The sequence below is a fragment of the Drosophila serrata genome, unplaced genomic scaffold (genome assembly GCF_035046125.1).
Source record: "Drosophila serrata isolate PLE 108 unplaced genomic scaffold, ASM3504612v1 contig_241, whole genome shotgun sequence".
Lineage (NCBI taxonomy): Eukaryota > Metazoa > Arthropoda > Insecta > Diptera > Drosophilidae > Drosophila > Drosophila serrata.
In genome coordinates, this window is record NW_028257139.1 from 2,518,684 (window position 1) to 2,536,757 (window position 18,074).

The window sequence follows — 18,074 nt, forward strand, 5'->3', positions numbered from 1 at the left end:
CTTATAAATTTTGCATAAATCCTACCTAAAGGGGAAAAAGATAGTCGAGCATTTCTTCTTTCGTTTGCCCTCTCTCTCTCTGCCACCGTTTTCGGTGTGCTGGTGCGTGTGTGGGAGCGGGACAACGCAAGTGTCAGCCTCGTCACTGAGCGCTCTCTCTGGCTTGCTGTGTGTGGTTGTTTTTACTCTTCAGTGGTTTTTCCTGTCTTTCTGTTGTTCTTTTCGTGATGAACGAATTTTGGGCAAATTGTTGGACACTCGGGATACAGGGTGTTCAGGGTTAACTGTTCTTATCTGTGACCGAATTCATTCACCTCTTGAAAATTCAGGTGTTGTGTTATCTCTCTCGCTTCACGGCGCACAGCGCAGCATTAGCATAAACCAGGCGGAGAACACACATACACACACACACACGCATTTACATAAGGCCAAAAGGAGAAAGAAGTCAAGTCTTTTGTAAATTGAGTGATTCTTCTGGCTTTCTGATACAATCTGCTTTCTCAGCGACAAAAAAAAAGAAACCGGTCGAAGAGGAATCCGCCGCCGAAGAAGTAGAAGCCACATCGTTTAGCTAGCGGTGTTCTAAATTCGATTAATTATGATTTTTACGCCAAGCTCATCAATAAGTGGTTTAATTCTCTTAATGCTTGCAGCTTTCATTCGCCAACGGGCTCTGTCATGTTCTTAATTCAATTCTAATTAGACAATTGAGTGTGCGAGGGCTCCTTCTCTTTCTGTATGTGTGTTGAGTGTGACGTCACTGCAGAGAGGATTGCGATTTTAAACAGATTTTTCTCTGTAAGCTTGATTTCCCCCGTTTTTCACGCTGCCAGCAAGTGATTGACGTTTCGCTTCCCCCTTTTTGAAAAGTGAACAAAACGAGGTCTAAAACAAAAAGCATAATTTGCTTTATTGTCGATTTCTAAACAAAAAAGGAAAAAACGGCTTTCAATGTCATTTTGTCGCTCTCTTTAAACCCCCCATTTCCTTTTCTTCTATCCCCACTTTGTCCCCACTCCCCCCTCTTGCAATTGAACGTTGATAATTTCAATGCGCGCATTGTGACAAATTGGTTTTGATTTGTGCTCGCTTTGCCTTTTGCCAGTTTCGTAATTCCGAGATTACAGCATATGACGCCATCGCTACACCCTGCTTGCCCTTTTCCCTCACCCCCCGTGGCCGCGATGAAATTTTTGAAAAATATTTTATGCTTGAGAGCATCGTCTTTGGCGTAGCAGTGAGTGTATTTAACATTTTCATGGCTTATTTTTCGGTTCATAATTAAAAATGCATCAGCATACAATATACAGCACAACACGCCCTATGTGTAGCGCTCCAATAAGTCTTCATTTTTGTTGTTATTTATTTCGGTTGCCAGGGCAGCAATAACAACAAAGTAACGAGGTTTCAAGGTGTGTGTGACTAAGCCGTCAACAATTTTTCGGTTTTGCATTGACTTTTTTCTTTTTCTTTTTTACGCGAGAGTTGTTTTTTCGGCATTTCAGTTTTTTTTTGCATTTTGCCGGTCATTTTTCATGAATTCCACAACAATGGAGGCCACTCTCCACTCCACTCTCTTTGCTCTCTTCGGCTCCATCTTGGCCCCCAGATCTCTCTTTCTCTGTCTCTCTTGAAAACGTGTTCTTCGCCCCACCTCCCTTTTGTGACCCGTTAATAAAGCGTTTAATCTTCAATACGTTTTGTTAATGAGTTCAAACACCGAGAGAGGGTGAGCGGGTTGGAGCGAGACTCCCGCTACAAAACGAAACCCAACTGGAATCCACTCTTTGACTTCTTTGCTCTGTGTCTTTTCGGTGTCTCCTCCGTTTTTTGGCATTTTTCGTTGTTCATCGGCGGTTTGTTGTGTGACTTTCGTGTTTGGAAAGCTGCGGCGGCGGCGCTGCCTGCTATGCTCCCCCAATTCGAAATGCTTTTTATCGTTTAAAGCGCGTGTGTGCCTGTGTTCGTATTTCGTACGATGACGTAAGCCAACACGGTTGGTTCCAATTCATAATCACACAACACACAGTCCGCACTCGATAGGGTGAACTAAGAACTTTATGGGAAGCTTTAAATCCTATAGTTTTTGAAAATTGTAAAAAACTATTTACGAATATACTTTTTAAAGAAAATCTAGAAAATAATATTTTTAAAATTATTTTAAAATGTTAATTTCCTGTAATTATAATAGAACACTAGGTTTACTGTTGCAGAATTCAATTTTAAAAATAATGTTCGTTTAATTAAGATTTTTTAACATAAAGCTTACACTGTAACATTTATGACCCGCACTCACATCGTTGTCTCAGTTCTAGGCGTCGTCAGTTGGTCAGTTGCTCAGCTAGTCATTCGCTCATTCCGTCACTTTGTCATTCCGCCAATACCCCTATGTACATACATACATATCAGTAGCCAGTGGTGTACGTACACCTATCTGTATCTATGCCCGGCACCATATCAGTCATTGGACATGGTTTCGGACATGGACATGGAACTTGGAACTGGCACTGGCTCTGGCAGCGGACTGCCTTGTCCAATTGCTTTTCAGCCGTTTTCGATTCAAACTTTGTTTTCATTTTGTATTTTTATACTTTTTTCACCATTTTTGGGCGTGTGTGATTCGAACGCCGACTGTTTTCGCTTTTCATCGTTTAACGTGCGCGATGCTCTATAAGGCCACACGTAGCATCGAATATTTTCCGTTCTTTAATGGGTATAATTCTTTAGCCGGGGTGGGAAAAACTCTCGATTAGTCTAACTCGATGACGTCAGGGGGCCAAAAACCTTGAATTGGCTTCATTTGGGAATTTCTACCCATATCACGTATCATACGTATCCAGTGTTGTTGAACTTTGTTTTGTAGCTTTGATGGCCAGTATCGATTGCACTTGGCCAAAATAACACGCAAATGTATAGCGTTGAGCAAATTTTCCTCGTTCATTCTTCGAAAAACGCGAGCAGCAACAACAACAACAACAACGAGGAGGAGGAGGTGGAAAAGAAACTTTTCTTTACAGGTAGAAGCCATAAAACAGAAATGGGATGAATGGTCGACTTTTTAGGGAACCAGAAATTAAGTTTACAAATTTAAGAATTGTAAATAGGGGTTAAAGAGAGCGCAAATTAATTAGGGGAGTGTAGTTTTTCATTCTAAAAATAGAATTCAGAAGTTTAACATAGTTTTCCCATACCAAAGGTAGCAAGCAGCATCTAAGTAGTTTTTCCATACCAAAACTAGCTTTATTGTGTGTATTTCTTGCCTTTTAAGCACTAAGCACTTTAGTCTAGATTTGTAAGAAGTAAATTATAATTAAGTTTAGATTATAAGAATTGGCGAATGGATATGCTATATCTGGTTCGTTCGACCTTCGAACGCTTGTCTTATAGGCTGAATCCGAGGTTGCTGCCCTGAACCGTCGCATCCAGTTGCTCGAAGAAGACTTGGAGCGCTCTGAGGAGCGTCTGGGCTCCGCCACAGCCAAGCTGTCGGAAGCCTCTCAGGCCGCCGATGAGAGCGAACGGTTAGTACCACGTTACCTTTCCTATTATGACCCGCCCCCTATCTATACCACTCAATTGTATACCCCCAATTATGTACTCTATAAGTTTACAGCGTTTATTATTGCGAATTACCTAAGTTCGAGTTACTCTATATATGTATTTGTTATATTATTAATCGTATCTGTATGTCAATCCGCAATGCTGCGACATAATTTAGGATACGAAAAGCGCTCGAGAATCGCACAAATATGGAAGACGACAAAGTAGCTCTCTTGGAGAACCAATTAGCACAAGCAAAATTAATTGCAGAAGAAGCTGATAAGAAATACGAAGAGGTATAGTCATGGTATCCATATTTATCCACGGAAAATGGTATCCGTTTCTTTAGGGCTCTAGGGTTATTAGGTTCTTGAGGTTCTTGTCTTCCATGAGGTTAGGTTCACTTGGTCAACATTTGCGTTACTAATTAGGTTTTGGGTCTCCTCTGTCTATATATATCTGCGCTCTCTTTTTTCTAATTTCTACCTAACAAACTCTGCAACAAGAACGATATAATTGTCGTTTTAATAATGGTCACTGTGATAATTATGATGTTCCTAAGTTAGTGTTTAAGAATTTCTGTAAACAGCATTTAGTTTTCTAAGTTGAAAGATGTCGACCCGCCGCTGGAACTGGAACACCATGGATGCTCGCCCTACATTCTTGTAAACATTGTAAAATTATATATATATATATGTAGGAAAGCATGATGTCCTAGATAAGCTTATGGTAGTCTATTAGTCAAATGGCTGTTTAGCAATTATGTCTTAAAAAAAAGAATTCTAGCAAAAGTTTCCCCCAATGTTTGTAATGAGACGAAACTTAAACAGTGTTTGGTTCTTGGAATTAGTCTGTCAGTTAGCAGCAGACTAGACTGTCTGCGTTCTTGATCTAGATCGAAAGTCTAGACAAGTCCGTTAAATCTATTTTAAAATGAATGCTACCTTATTTGGTCAATACAGTTGTCAATTTTGACTAAAGATGATGCCAAACATGGTTTAAGTTTCATGCTTATCCCCTCTCCTCTAGTCTTCATATCCTCTTGTATAAATACTTGTTAATTAAGTAGACAATATCCGAATAGTTAACTCAACTGGCAACAACAAATTTCTGTCTCTTTTTACAAACAACAACAACAACAACTACGCCAAACAATTCACAAAACCAAAAACAAAAAAATATCTATCTCTATCTGTGAATGTGTGTTTAAACCATCTGTTTGTCATAACAACTGCAACAACAACAACATCATCAACAACAACACTACTACAACAACCTCCACCACCACAACAACGACTCTAAAACCCATATGATGTGGACGATGACGTCGAATGATATTCACACGAAACCTTTTTTCGGCTGTACCAACTGCAATTCCGATGGGGAACGGCAAATCATCGCTAACCACTTGGTCACTGTCTTCTATGGGCATGGTCGTCGTCGCCGTATATTCTATATAAAAAAATGAAACTACATCGATTGTGTAGTGCTCGCAAGATTCTTGAGAACCGCGCCCTTGCCGATGAAGAACGCATGGACGCTCTTGAGAATCAGCTGAAGGAAGCGCGTTTCCTTGCTGAGGAGGCTGACAAGAAATACGATGAGGTGCAGCTAAAAACCAATCTGTCTTCTACTATGATAAGCAACAATAACAACAATAGTAACAATAGTAACAATATCAGTAAATCAGAACTATGTAATGCTAATGCCAACAATAACGCATCCAGAACTATTGCTACTGTTGGTGAAGAGACTTCCACATTGTCCTCCACAACCACAAGCCCCGAACACAACAACAATCCCAATAACGACACCTGAGATCTGGTTCCTTTGCCAAAGCGAACATATTCAATTGATTTAATTTGATTTTGAATTGAATGAGAGGAGAATTACTCCTCGACCCCGAAACTTGGCACAGGAATCAATCACCAGGAGTTGATGTAAAACTTGTGCTTACCGCGATGATTAGTAGATGATGAATCCAGATGATGATAACGAATGAAGCTTGATGGCAGCTTTAGCTTAGATCTAGGCACGCAATGCCCGCCGCCTGACAATATGCAATATATATATATACATGTGTATAAATGATGATGATGTATTAGTCGATGTACATACAATGTAAATCAAATCCAATGAATTATTGATTGTAACTCGTGAACAAATCCCCCCAGAAATTGGAGGCGGTCCTAGCGAAGGCCTCGTCGTGTGTCTTAATTTGTAAAATACCAATAGCATTGTGTAAAGTAAATGTTAAGCGGTCCATACGATGATTATGTCCACAAGTAGTCTGCTGATTGTACTCAATATACATATACATATATGCTCTTCCATCATGAGAAATATTTAGCTTGAAAAGCATATTACGATAATGAATTGATTGTTTTAAAAGTAAATTGTAATTGGGTTTATATTCCCTTGATTTGTTTGTTTATTTCCATTTGATTTACGTATATGTAAAGAAAATGTAAGGTTTATTCACGGTATATATGCATAAAACACCAAACACCTTAAAATTATAAATTATAACCCAAGAAAATGTCTAATTTTGGATTAATATTTTTGCAAATTAATGTTTACATAACATATTATATACAAAAAGAAAACAAAAAAAAAAAAGAAGATATATAAATACAAATATATAATTGCAGCAAAACAACTAACTTGATCTTATTGACCAAAAAAGGGAGCAGATATTATTCTCTTATTTCTAATTGTTGTACGTTTTTTTTGGGAGCTCTGAGGATTTTCTTTATTGATCAATCAGTTGAAGATTCAGAATTTCTGGGCTTAGGAAATTTTAGATTAATATTTTAATTTATTTGATTAATGTTGAATTAAAGGAAAAAGAGGAACAATAGCACTTAGAACGTTGTCAATACTTATCAGCTTTGATTGGAATCTTATAAATCTAATATAGAAACATGGACTTTCTGTAGCCAAAATGTTGTGATGTTTCCATAGGAGGATATCTAAATAGTTTAATAATATTATAAATGAGAAATCAATCTGTTTTAAACAAAATTTACAGCTTGAAGTTTAAAGCCTATGAAATCCAAACTAAGCTAAATGTTCTTAGACGACAAAGATACATTTATTTTTTAGTACTAGGAAGGTTTAACTCATTTTACGATTCATGCAGAATGCTTACGTGTTTTTCACGTCAATTAGATCGAAGAAATAAACCAACTGATAACCAGCATTGGCAGATAAGCCCCTTCTTTCTTTCCCTACTATTTCTTTTGCCTTTTGCTTTTCTTATCTTTTCGCAGAAACTAAGGCAAAAGTTTATAGAGTACGAAAAATACAAAAAATGGGACTTAACTGGGAGTGAGAGAGTGTAAAAAAAGAGTTTGTTTAACCCGCCTGGCGATAAGAGAAGGCCGCTCCCCGTGTAGATTTTGCGAGCTTGGAGCTCACACCGGTGGCCATGACATAAGCGCCTAAAAACTCAGTTGCCAAATCGATCGATGATGAATCAAGCGATGTTGGAGGCTCACTTGACCCTCAGACGTAGGCCGATCGAAAGGGGGGCTGAGTCAGTGGTGAGAAATGTGTGTGGAGTGAGAGTACTGGCCCATATGCATTGGTTATCTTTTCCACCTAAAGATGATGTGACGACACTTTAGTCATCTGGTCGATTCGGTCGAGGGGTTGATGCATTCATTCATTCACTTGTGTGATTCACTTTTATTCATATTAGCATACAGCCAACAGGAAATTAAGACAGTTTTGGTCAACATGGCCATAAAAATCAATAGGCATGGCGTCAAACATGGCCTAAAGCAATTTCCTATGTTTTAAAAGAATTTTTCAGCTTAACTGGTTTCTAAAAAGATATCATCTAAAGCTAGTAGAAGTTCTAGTTTCCTCAATTAAAATTTTTAATCATTTTTACGAGAAGGGGAAGTTTTCTATGAAAGCTAAAGTTCATAAAAAGATTAAATCCATATTTGGATGGTTATAGTTATTAGTTTAATTAAAGTTCCTAATTTCCTTGGCCAACTATTGGCTATACAAATTAGGCGTATGTGGAGAACGTTATATCCAAAGCTTTATATTTCTTGAGAGGTTTATTTTAAGTTTGATCGAGATTTGGAATAAATAAGATAGAAGAAAGGTTTTATGTGTTTTTAAGGAAATGTTTTTTTTTTAAGATATCAGAAAGGGAAATGGTATTAAGTGGAATTAATCTAAAAGAAAATGTACAACAATTTGGAAATATACTAAGAATAAATTCCCTTTCAAGTTAATTTGTTGCATTAGATATACGACTTGAGTACAACAATAATTCGTATGGTTCCACTAAAGCACAAGTTTTATGGGATAAAAACAGAACAAAAAAAAAAAACCATAACCATAAAATTAAGAACACTGTTTTTGTTATTACTAAAATATCCTAAGGCACTACATAAAGACACATACTAAAATGAAAAACAAAATCATAAAAACCTAATGAAAAACTTCATCTAATAATACGCTTTTTTTCTGTGTGAAATCTGTGTAAAATCGACATGAAATTTAATACATTTTCTACATATTTGTTCTCCTGTGTACCTGATGTTCCTTGTACTATATATCAATCAATCAATCAATCAATCAACAATGAATCAATGAATCGATATGTATATGAAACTATATATGAGAAAAGGTTGCCCGTAAATTGGCCATGGTTGAAGCTGATTTGGAACGTGCCGAAGAGCGTGCCGAGCAGGGTGAAAAGTACGTTATAAGTAAAATTATATTGTTCAAGTTGTTCCAACCCCGTTTATATTGTGCCTAATAATGAAAGCAATGTTGACACTGCCTCAACAACCTAACCTCAATTAAAATGAAAACAACGCCCTTTTGCATTTCTACCTTAAAATTAAATTTAAAATTTTGAGTTTGATTTCGTTCTTGTTTTGTTTAGCTAGCTAGCTTTTGCCTATATATATATTTGTTGTATGCTTGGTTAAAAATGTGAATATCCTCCAACAGCAATCTAATATTTTGTATGTTAAAAGCATGTCTTTATTAGATAGATCAATTAGAACAAGCACAGATATGGAGCAGTCTTGGCAGAAGTTAAAAAAGGTGCAAATGTTCCCTGATCGAGTTGAAATTCTCAGGGGACCTCTCTTTATGGTGGGAAGTAAAGCTACAATGACCTGAAGTTTTAGGTCATTGCGCTTTTACGAACCCCAAAAGAGAGTGGAGAAATGCAAGTGAAAACCAAAGAGAATCGAGTAAAAACTTTGACAGAGAATTTGCACCTTTTTAGCTTCAACTACTGCTCCATGTGGCCATGAATCATGAATGAAACGAAAACAGCACATACAGTATTCACATTTTTTGCCAATCTGCCGCCGTCCCAGCCAGACACGAAACTAATTTTGAAAACTATTTTTTCTATGTCATCCCTTTAACCCATGACAATAAAAAAAAAAAAACAAAAAAACCCCACTTTGTGTGTACTTAACACAATGCTAACACCTTGCCACGCCTCGCCATGCCATGCCATGCCATGTTATGCCACGCCACGCTACGTCCAAAGGTTGCCAGAAAACTCGTGCTCATGGAACAGGATCTGGAGCGTTCCGAGGAGAAGGTCGAGCTCAGCGAAAGGTTTGTCCATTGCCACGCCTTCATACGCCCCCGCCTTCAATGTCTATTTATTCTGTCTACTAACTGCATTTGGTTAAATATAATCCACATTCGTTTCTTTGCGCCATTTACACCCAAAAGAAGATAATCAAATATTTATTTATAATTTCCATAGTTTATAAATAGCCAACAGAGTAAGGCCAGAAAAAGTGAAATCTTTTCAATTGCCGGACCGAAAAATAAAAACAATTGTTATTATAACAAAAATATTTGGCAGACCTTCGCAGCATCATGATTTGACGGATTTCTCGTCTCGGCTCTTGGCCAACTCCATAACTCATCATAGCTCATCGCCTCCGTTGGCAGCCACAAGATCTTTTTCGAAAGTGAAGTGTCAACTTTGGCATTGCTGCTTGGGCATAAATAGCGCTTGAAAGAAACCACATTTATATTTAACAATTGCATGAGTTGTACTATTCCTCGTTTCCAGCTTATATGATTTAGACAAGTATTTAATGATACTTTTTTCTTTTCCTATATAGCAAAATTGTGGAGCTTGAGGAGGAGCTGCGCGTGGTTGGCAACAACCTGAAGTCCCTGGAAGTCTCTGAGGAGAAGGTCAGTATTGGTTTATTAGAATGATTTACACCACTTTTATTTTGACTTTGAAATCATATGATCTTAAATATATCTATATTGAATATTTCCCCATCCCAAAAACTAAAATTCCCCGCGAAACAACAACAACGATTGAATGATATAGGCCAACCAACGTGAGGAAGAGTACAAGAACCAGATCAAGACCCTGAACACTCGTCTAAAGGAGGTAGATACGATTTGAAAGACGGCTAAGTCTTGTACCAAAAAGTGGCCCAGAAAAGCGTAAAGAGTTTCCCAAGTCTCGAAGTCAAAAGCGAAAATTGAGAGTGTCCAAACCAGCGTATCTTTTGTTGTTGTTTCTCGTTTTGTTTGTTTTTAATTCAATGTCCCAATCAGGGGAAAGGGGTATATCCAGACAATATTCCCTACAAAAAAACAGAGGGAGCTTCTCCCTCTTTTCAATTGTTTTATGTACTAATTCCTATAAAATGTCTACCGACATGATATGTATACATACATATGTATATTTGTTTACAGATGAAACCGATAATACTTAATCCTACATTTTATCTAATCCAAATTTATATATATTTTCTCTTATTTTCATATATATTGTTTGTACGTTGCTGCTAAAATATGCCCAATATCCAATTATTATTTGCGCACCTGCTGGATGTTATACCAACCTTATTTGTTTTTGCATGATTACTTTACAAATTTGCGTTCAATATAACAAATAAAAACTGCTTGCCAACACTGAACACTAAAAACAAAAAACAGGCCACACAAAAAGAGGAAACCTTTGAGACGCAAATCAAAGTCTTGGATCATTCTCTGAAAGAGGTATAATTACGACCAAAAGCGAGTCTTATTTATATATGTGTAATTCCCGTGGTCTCGGTGAAGCTACTCTGGTGTTGGTTAATCCCCGCTGCTAATCTAAGCCCTAACATAGTCTAAGCAAATACTAATTTTTAAAACCAAAAAAGAACAAAAAAAAAAAAAAGAAAATATTGAATTGCACAAATCGTTATTCTCAATTTTAAATGTTTCTGTACATATTCGTCAATTCGACATTTAATATTTTCTTTTTAATGCCAAGCGCTTTGTGTGTGAAAATACAGCAAAACGAAAGCGGAATACCACAAATTATGAGTTATGTAAAATAGATCGATCAGTCGATATATATCGTACATATCATGGGCAAGTATTAGGTGTTTTGTAATAAGAACTACTGTGTGTGTGTACATTTGTTTTTAAAATTGAAAACAACTTTTTGTGCATTAATTGCAAGAAAAACCAAGTAAAACCCATTGAAAATTGAACAGTTTTCCAGCACTGCTAAGTAGATCTCAATTAATGATCGATTAATTACCGATTAACGATCGATATGTCTTGCCACAGCATTCCTATAGAAAGAATTAATTCTCGTTAAGTAGACAGAGTCCAATTATTAATTCCAAACAGAGAATATCTTATATCGGTAGATATTTTATACTATTATCCCCTCCTACATACACACACACACAAGCACACACACGACGCACACTCTATCGATCTATTTTTGTGATAATTTATAATTTGTGTTGTATTTCCCTCTCGACGTCTAGGCACGCGTTAATCAGAAATATTACGAAAAGGAGCTCATACAGTTCAAATTAAGTGTAGAAGCTGTAAGTCGCCCCAGATTGAATGGGCGTAGATATTAAAGAGATATCTTAACAGCATTATTTTTCAATTTATTGTGCAGTGACTGCGTAGAAGTAATATCATTCCCTTAATGACTTAATGTGTCTGATTTAGGTTTTGTCTAAAAAACAAACCCCATAAACAAAAAAAATAAAGAAAGCGTCAGCAGTTTGTAAGCATTTTATTTTAATTACTTTAGGTTTAAAAGTGACTACCATTTGTATGCTTTTATTATATTTATATTAACATTAATCCTTTCAATACATCACTCGTGTTGTTATCACTTTCATTTAATATCTTTCACAAGTTTTTTGTAAAATTTTTATGCTGGTTTTGGTAGAATATTTGGGAAGCTGCTTGGCTTAATGAAATAATGGTTAAATCTAAATTCTGTGTAGTAGCTATTATATTTTAAACTATATTCCATGTAAAACAAATACGCAGAATTTACATTTACAGTCAGGAAGGATGAAGGCACATCTTTTTTAATGTCCTTCATCCCCATGCCTGCTGTTGGTAGCCACTTTTTGATGCTTTGTCTATATCTCCAGTCTATATATCTTACTAATTTCGATCCTTTTACCCAACTATATAGGCTGAGGCTCGCGCTGAGTTCGCTGAACGTTCCGTTCAGAAGTTGCAGAAGGAAGTCGACAGGCTCGAAGGTATGTCCGTCAAAGATTTTATACGAATTTTACTGAGAATGTAAGAGTAGCCACAGAAAGTCACTACTATATTCAATTAAAAGTACAATTGCCTTAGACGATGAAAGGTTATTCAGTTGTTTAATTATACAATTTTATTTATAGTTTTTAAGTAGGATCAAAATTAATTTCCTTATTCCAAATATATCCAGTACCGATTGTTTTGTCTAGTGATAGATATCCTTATGTATCGCGATAATTTTGATTACCTGTTTTAATTTTGATTTTCTTTATTGTTTACTTTTCATATACCTATTATTTTGTTGTCGTTGTGCTTAACAAAATACTACAACTTGCGCTCGCTGCTATTTGCTAAACAATTTGTTGCATGCCCCGCCCTGCCCCAAACACCAAACAAACTGCCTGTTTGCCCAAACAAAATATAAAAAAAAAAACGCGATCAGATGACCTGCTGAATGAGCGGGGAAAGAACAAGCTGCTGCAGGAGGAAATGGAGGCCACCTTACAAGACATACAGAACATGTAAACATCGTAACTTGCGTTTATGTAAATGAACTCTAAACTGCCTGCTTTGACGTCAAAACAAACAAACAAACAAGAAACGCACACAAAACTGGCGCTTTCCATAATTAAATATACTAGAGAGAACATACACACACAAACATATATATCTCCAAACATGCCCACCCAACACCCACAACACACACACACAACACCCAAGGACGCCAGGTGTCTTCCAAGCGGATGCGGAAGCGACGCCATCAACGGGGGAGAGTTGAGTTAATCAAAAAGAAAAAAAGCGTTAAACAAAAACACTCTAAACATAAAAACTAAAAGACAAATGCAGATGACAATTATTATTTTGATGATGGAAAGGCAGAAAAAAAACTAAATCAAGACATTCTCGTAGCAAGCGCATTCCAATTAACTTCGATTTCGATTTCCATTGACATTTGGCATTTAGCGCCATTTTCTTTATAAAACTTTAAACTTGTTGCAATACAATTTTCGTTGAATCAAAAACAAAATGAAATGAAAAACTTTAATTATTCCATTTACTTATACTCTTTGCTTTTGCTACCCCAAAACCTTGTTTTGTTTTAACTTTTTATAACTTATATAAATTTTAAATTATAAATCATACCTTGTATACTTGTGTATTTTTGTATTTTGACGAGATGATGACAAAACAAACTTGGACAAAACACAAGTGCCGCCTTCTTCTTAGTAGTTTACGTGTATTAAATATATAGAGAGAGACAAACAAAACAAAACAAAACAAATCGCTGTTATTTATATTTAAAGAGTAAAAATTCTATGCTAAACACTTTGTACTCTTTGTCGTCAGCTTAACTGTATTAATAATATGCTAATGTTTACCTTGTTTATACATTATTTAAACAAATTGTCGTCGTGTTTGCAAAACGTTGTGTAATATTTGCCTACTTTTAAGTTGCCGCCACATACACACTCTACCCACCAACACCCACACCCACACCTCTTACGACAGAGATTCCCAGAAACAACAAGACAAACTAGCGCCGCACATCATTCCAATAGAGCGTTTAAAGCCAGCTTTGATTTGATAAATAAAAAACTATACCTAATACCCCACTCCCACACACTTTAACTAAATCCCGCTTCCGATTATTATATAAAAGAGAAATGAATGCTGCAACTGAAGCAATGGCATTGAAAATTCGATTTGAAATTCGATCTATTTACGATTTACATAAATTAATTATTTATACTTTAATATATTACCTATACATACCATACTATATACAATACATACAACCATGCTGCTGCAATTTGCACAAATAAAGTATTTTTTCCGAAAAATGTGTGCCCAATCTCCCATCGTTGCTACCCCGTCCAGCGTGAGTGTCACCGATTCTGTTGTCCTGCGTCCAACCCACATTTGGCCGCCACTGGAGGTTCTTCTCTCGCCCCGATCTTTCTCTCTGAACTCTCTCGTATCTGCTCTAATCCGAATTTCTAACCCGCCGCTCCACTAAACCACCACCACTACCGCCACCACCACTCTATCCACCACCGAAACCATCCGAAATGCCAGACGAGCTGATCAAGGAGATTGAGCACTACGCCCTCGTCGGCGACAGCTTGGACTGGACCTTCGTGGAGATGATGGGCATGCCGCCGTTCTACAACGAGCGCTATCCCAAGCCGCCCACACCGGAGCTCACCGAGGAGGAGAAGGCAGAACTCGAGGCAGCTGCCTTGGCCAAAGCTGAGGCCAAGGCCAGGGCTGAGGAGCTGGCCGCTCTGGGAGAAGAGGGTGCAGCTGCCGGCGAGGGTGGTGAGAAGCCGGAGGGCGCTGCACCCGGCGAGGGTGAAGCAGCTGCAGCAGGCGAAGGCGGCGAGGCGGCAGCTGTTCCTGCCGAGCCCGTTAGGATTCCTACTCCACCACCACCGCCACCATTCGAGTACTCCATTGATCTGCCACCAGAGGGAGCTGAGGTGCCGTATGTGAAGAATGCTGAGCCCGGTGACTTCCCGCCTCCCGGAGAAGCCCTGCCAGAAGGAGCTGCTCCGCCAGCAGAGGGAGAAGCCCCAGCAGCTGCACCCGTAGAAGGTGAAGCTCCGCCAGCTGCTCCAGCCGTCGAAGGCGAGGCTGCACCGCCAGCTGCACCAGCTGCCGAGGGAGATGCCGCTGCACCGCCACCACCACCAGCTGAGGGTGAAACTGCTCCAGCACCAGCACCCGAAGCAGCCCCAGCTGCAGCTCCAGCTGAGGGCGAAGCTCCGCCAGCACCGCCTGCCGAGGAAGCTCCCGCTGCTGCACCTGCTGAGGCACCACCTGCCTAGAAAATGAAATTATGGAACTATCGTTATTATTTTGGATCAATCAATATAGAGCAAAGGATCTCTAGAAGGATCTCGTCGTTAAAGAACTGGCCAAAGTGTTTTCCTATCACTAACAGTACCGGAAACCCACCTTGAACGACCCCCTTCGCTTGTTACCCCACCGAGCCCACGTCCACTCCTGCTCCCACTGTTTCCATCCTTAACTCTCTCGAAGATTACTCTTTAGTTTTCATGCTTCTGCATCCTTTTCACTCCTTATTTTTAATCTCTCTATGCTCTATCCCCCATTTACTCCATCGCTTGCATTGCTTTTCTCACAACCACCATCCGTATCGTGTCGTCGATCTCCAGACGATCTAATCGTTGAAAAAGAGCGCTATTGCCTGATTGGCGACAGCCTGGACGAAGCCTTCGTGGACTTGATTGTGGGTCTGGAGCCCTTCTGGAATCCACGCAACCCCAAGCCGCCGACGCCAAAGTTGCCCACACCCACGCCCGAGGAGCTGGCCGCCATGGAGGCAGCGCGTGCGGAAGCGGAAGCCGCCGCTGCTGCCGAGGCGGAAGCGAAAGCAGCCGCTGCTGGTGCCGAGGCTGGAGCCGAGGGCGAGGGCGCAGCGCCCGGAGAACCGGGTGCACCACCCAAGGAGCCGACTCCGCCGCCCAAGGAGCCAACACCTCCACCACCACCACCGCCGCCATTCGAGTACTCGATCGATCTGCCCCCAGAGGGCGCCGAGGTGCCTTATGTCAAGAACTACGAGCCACCACCACCCGGATCCGAGCCAGAGCCAGCGCCAGCGGCTGAGGGAGAGGCTGCTCCACCTGCTGAGGGTGCTGCTCCGGCTGCCGAAGGAGCTGCTCCTCCAGCTGAAGGTGCTGCTCCTCCAGCTGAGGGTGCTGCTCCTCCGGCTGAAGGTGCTGCTCCAGCTCCCGCAGAAGGAGCTGCTCCAGCTGCTGAGGGTGAAGCTGCACCGGCTGCTGAAGCCGCTCCTGCTGCTGAAGCCGCTCCTGCTGCTGAAGCTGCTCCGGCTGCTGAAGCTGCTCCTGTTGCTGAGGCTGCCCCTGCTGCTGAGGCTGCTCCTGCTGCCGAAGCTGCTCCTGCTGCCGAAGGCGAGGCCCCACCAGCTTAAACCAACGAACCAAGCCAATCCCCGCCAGAAAGTGCTGTGCAAGACCGAAAGAATAAACCACAACTGCTACCAAATACTGCCCCTGCTTTTAAAAACCTAAAATTAAGAGCACGTTTTTTGGAAACATTTTTTATTCACAAAACCGAACGAAAAATCGAATTAAAAAGAGTTCAGTTAACCGACTAAGCATTGCAAAAACCAAAATGCTGCTTTTACTTTTTATTTTGCAATACTTTTGTTTAAAAAACATTAACAGCTAGCACGACATTTTGCCGATTTTGCAAACTCAACGCAGATTACTTACTGCCCGGCTGGCTTTTTATTTATTTTCCCCCAAAACAAAACGAGGTAATTATTATTTCTTTATTATTTATTGTTTAATGTGAAGGTCATAAGTTTTGTGTCTGTCAGGTTTTTCAGTGTAACTTAAGTGATTTGTTTGAAATATATTTTTATTAATTTATGTTCCTTATTCTTTTGCGTTCTCTTATGATTTTACGAACATCCACCTTGAACAGACGACCTCGTCCTGGAGAAGGAGCGCTACAAGGATATCGGAGACGATCTCGACACCGCCTTCGTCGAGCTCATCCTCAAGGAATAAGCAAAACATCGACCTTGACGGCCGCCCCTCGACCTCAGCCCCCAAAATCTGTCGACACTTTGTCCGCGCGCCAATGCACATATTTTTTCGATTGTTTTTACTGTAGTATAACCGTAGGCGCGCACTGTACTTGTATCTTGTAGCCTTGTGTGACTTTTGATTGATTTGTGTATTTGTTGTAGATAGATTTTGACTGCGGACCAATAAGAGGAAGCATTGAAACAATTGTGTATTTGTTTGACTCAAACGTTTTTTATTTATTATTTGTATCCAAAACTATAAGCAATAAAGCAATCAACTTGAAAATATAAATATCAATCTTCAAACTATTTTTAAATCTCTTTTGCTGCTCGCTGCTAACAGATGAAGTTAGCAAAGGTAAGGAAAAGTACAAAACAATTGCCCAGGAACTGGAGTACGCCGATCTCAACAACTATTAAAAGGATTCTAACCACTCGGAGGACGAAAAGCAAACTACAACCAGAACAACAAATGCAGCCTGCGATCTACAAACAAAAGGAACACATAATAAATGGAGTCTGAAGGCATTTCGACGTCCAATTTACAAATTAATTTTAAAATTACACTCACAACCATTTTTCGCCTAAGCATTCAAAAAAAAAAAACAAATATTTAATTAAGAGCCAGAGTGTTGAATAAAGTAAATTTTGTAGCGTTTATCGAAGGATTCCGTAAAGCGTTCGCTGCCATTTTATTTAAAATCACTTCCCAGCTAAAAACAATGTCTGTGTAATTATTAAATAAGTTTAAATTAAAAACCAAACCTTCAACCCACCAGTCGATATCTCGTATATAACACATTTTATAAACCACAAACCATAACGCTTCAGCCGGAGTCAATTTCCCCTTGCTTAGAAGTTTGCTTTATTTCTTGGCAGTATAAAAATTGTATCTAGAAATTTCTATGGCCTTTGTACTATGAGATTAAAAACAAAATATTAAATTAGAGTATATAAAGGATGCGTATAAATTAAATTTACAATTTTGAGATAGCTTTTGTAATGCAATGAAGCCGCATGCAAATCAAATAAAACAATGTATGTATTTTTATTTATTTCCAAATATTTTTATGATCAATAAACTGAAAACATTCTTTTGCATATAAATCTATTGGTATCTGTGTTTTGTTCAATGGGAGATCAAAGAGGGATATATGGAGCATTGGCCCTCCATGCATCTACAGATATTTTGGTTTGCCTCACTATATATATGTTGCAATTAAGAGAAGGCTGTTCCTGTATAACGAAAGAATAGAGTTACATATTTTAATTATCTAGATCAATTCGCTACAATATAGTTTTCCAAAATATGTAGCATATTTTGGGGAGTCGGAAGTGCATCCTTGGTTTGTATAAAGTTAATCAGCGTTTAGAAATTTTTAAATACAATAGGAGTGTCCAATGTGTTTGA

At 39.0% G+C, this 18,074-nt stretch overlaps 1 protein-coding gene across 35 annotated transcripts in view; it reads left to right on the forward strand.

Annotated features, from left to right (window-relative positions):
- Tm1 (tropomyosin 1) overlaps positions 1-17,774 on the forward strand; it is a 28,892-nt gene extending 11,118 nt beyond the window's left edge. For 7 of the 35 annotated variants that reach the window (XM_020957775.2, XM_086831889.1, XM_086831890.1 and 4 more), the window contains 7 exons: positions 3,388-3,521; positions 5,028-5,145; positions 8,192-8,262; positions 9,669-9,744; positions 9,890-9,952; positions 12,011-12,080; positions 14,158-14,995. In XM_020957775.2, the coding sequence (XP_020813434.2) occupies positions 3,388-3,521; positions 5,028-5,145; positions 8,192-8,262; positions 9,669-9,744; positions 9,890-9,952; positions 12,011-12,080; positions 14,158-14,909 (1,284 nt within the window). In that variant the 3' untranslated portion in view covers positions 14,910-14,995. Of the gene's footprint in view, positions 1-3,387; positions 3,522-3,718; positions 3,837-5,027; positions 5,146-8,191; positions 8,263-9,076; positions 9,148-9,668; positions 9,745-9,889; positions 9,953-10,506; positions 10,570-12,010; positions 12,081-12,523; positions 13,923-14,157; positions 14,996-15,260; positions 16,244-16,557; positions 16,956-17,006 lie in introns of those variants that run through there. The other 28 variants (XM_020957776.2, XM_086831873.1, XM_020957780.2 and 25 more) reach the window with 17 other exon arrangements.
- The last annotated feature ends 300 nt before the right edge of the window (positions 17,775-18,074 follow it).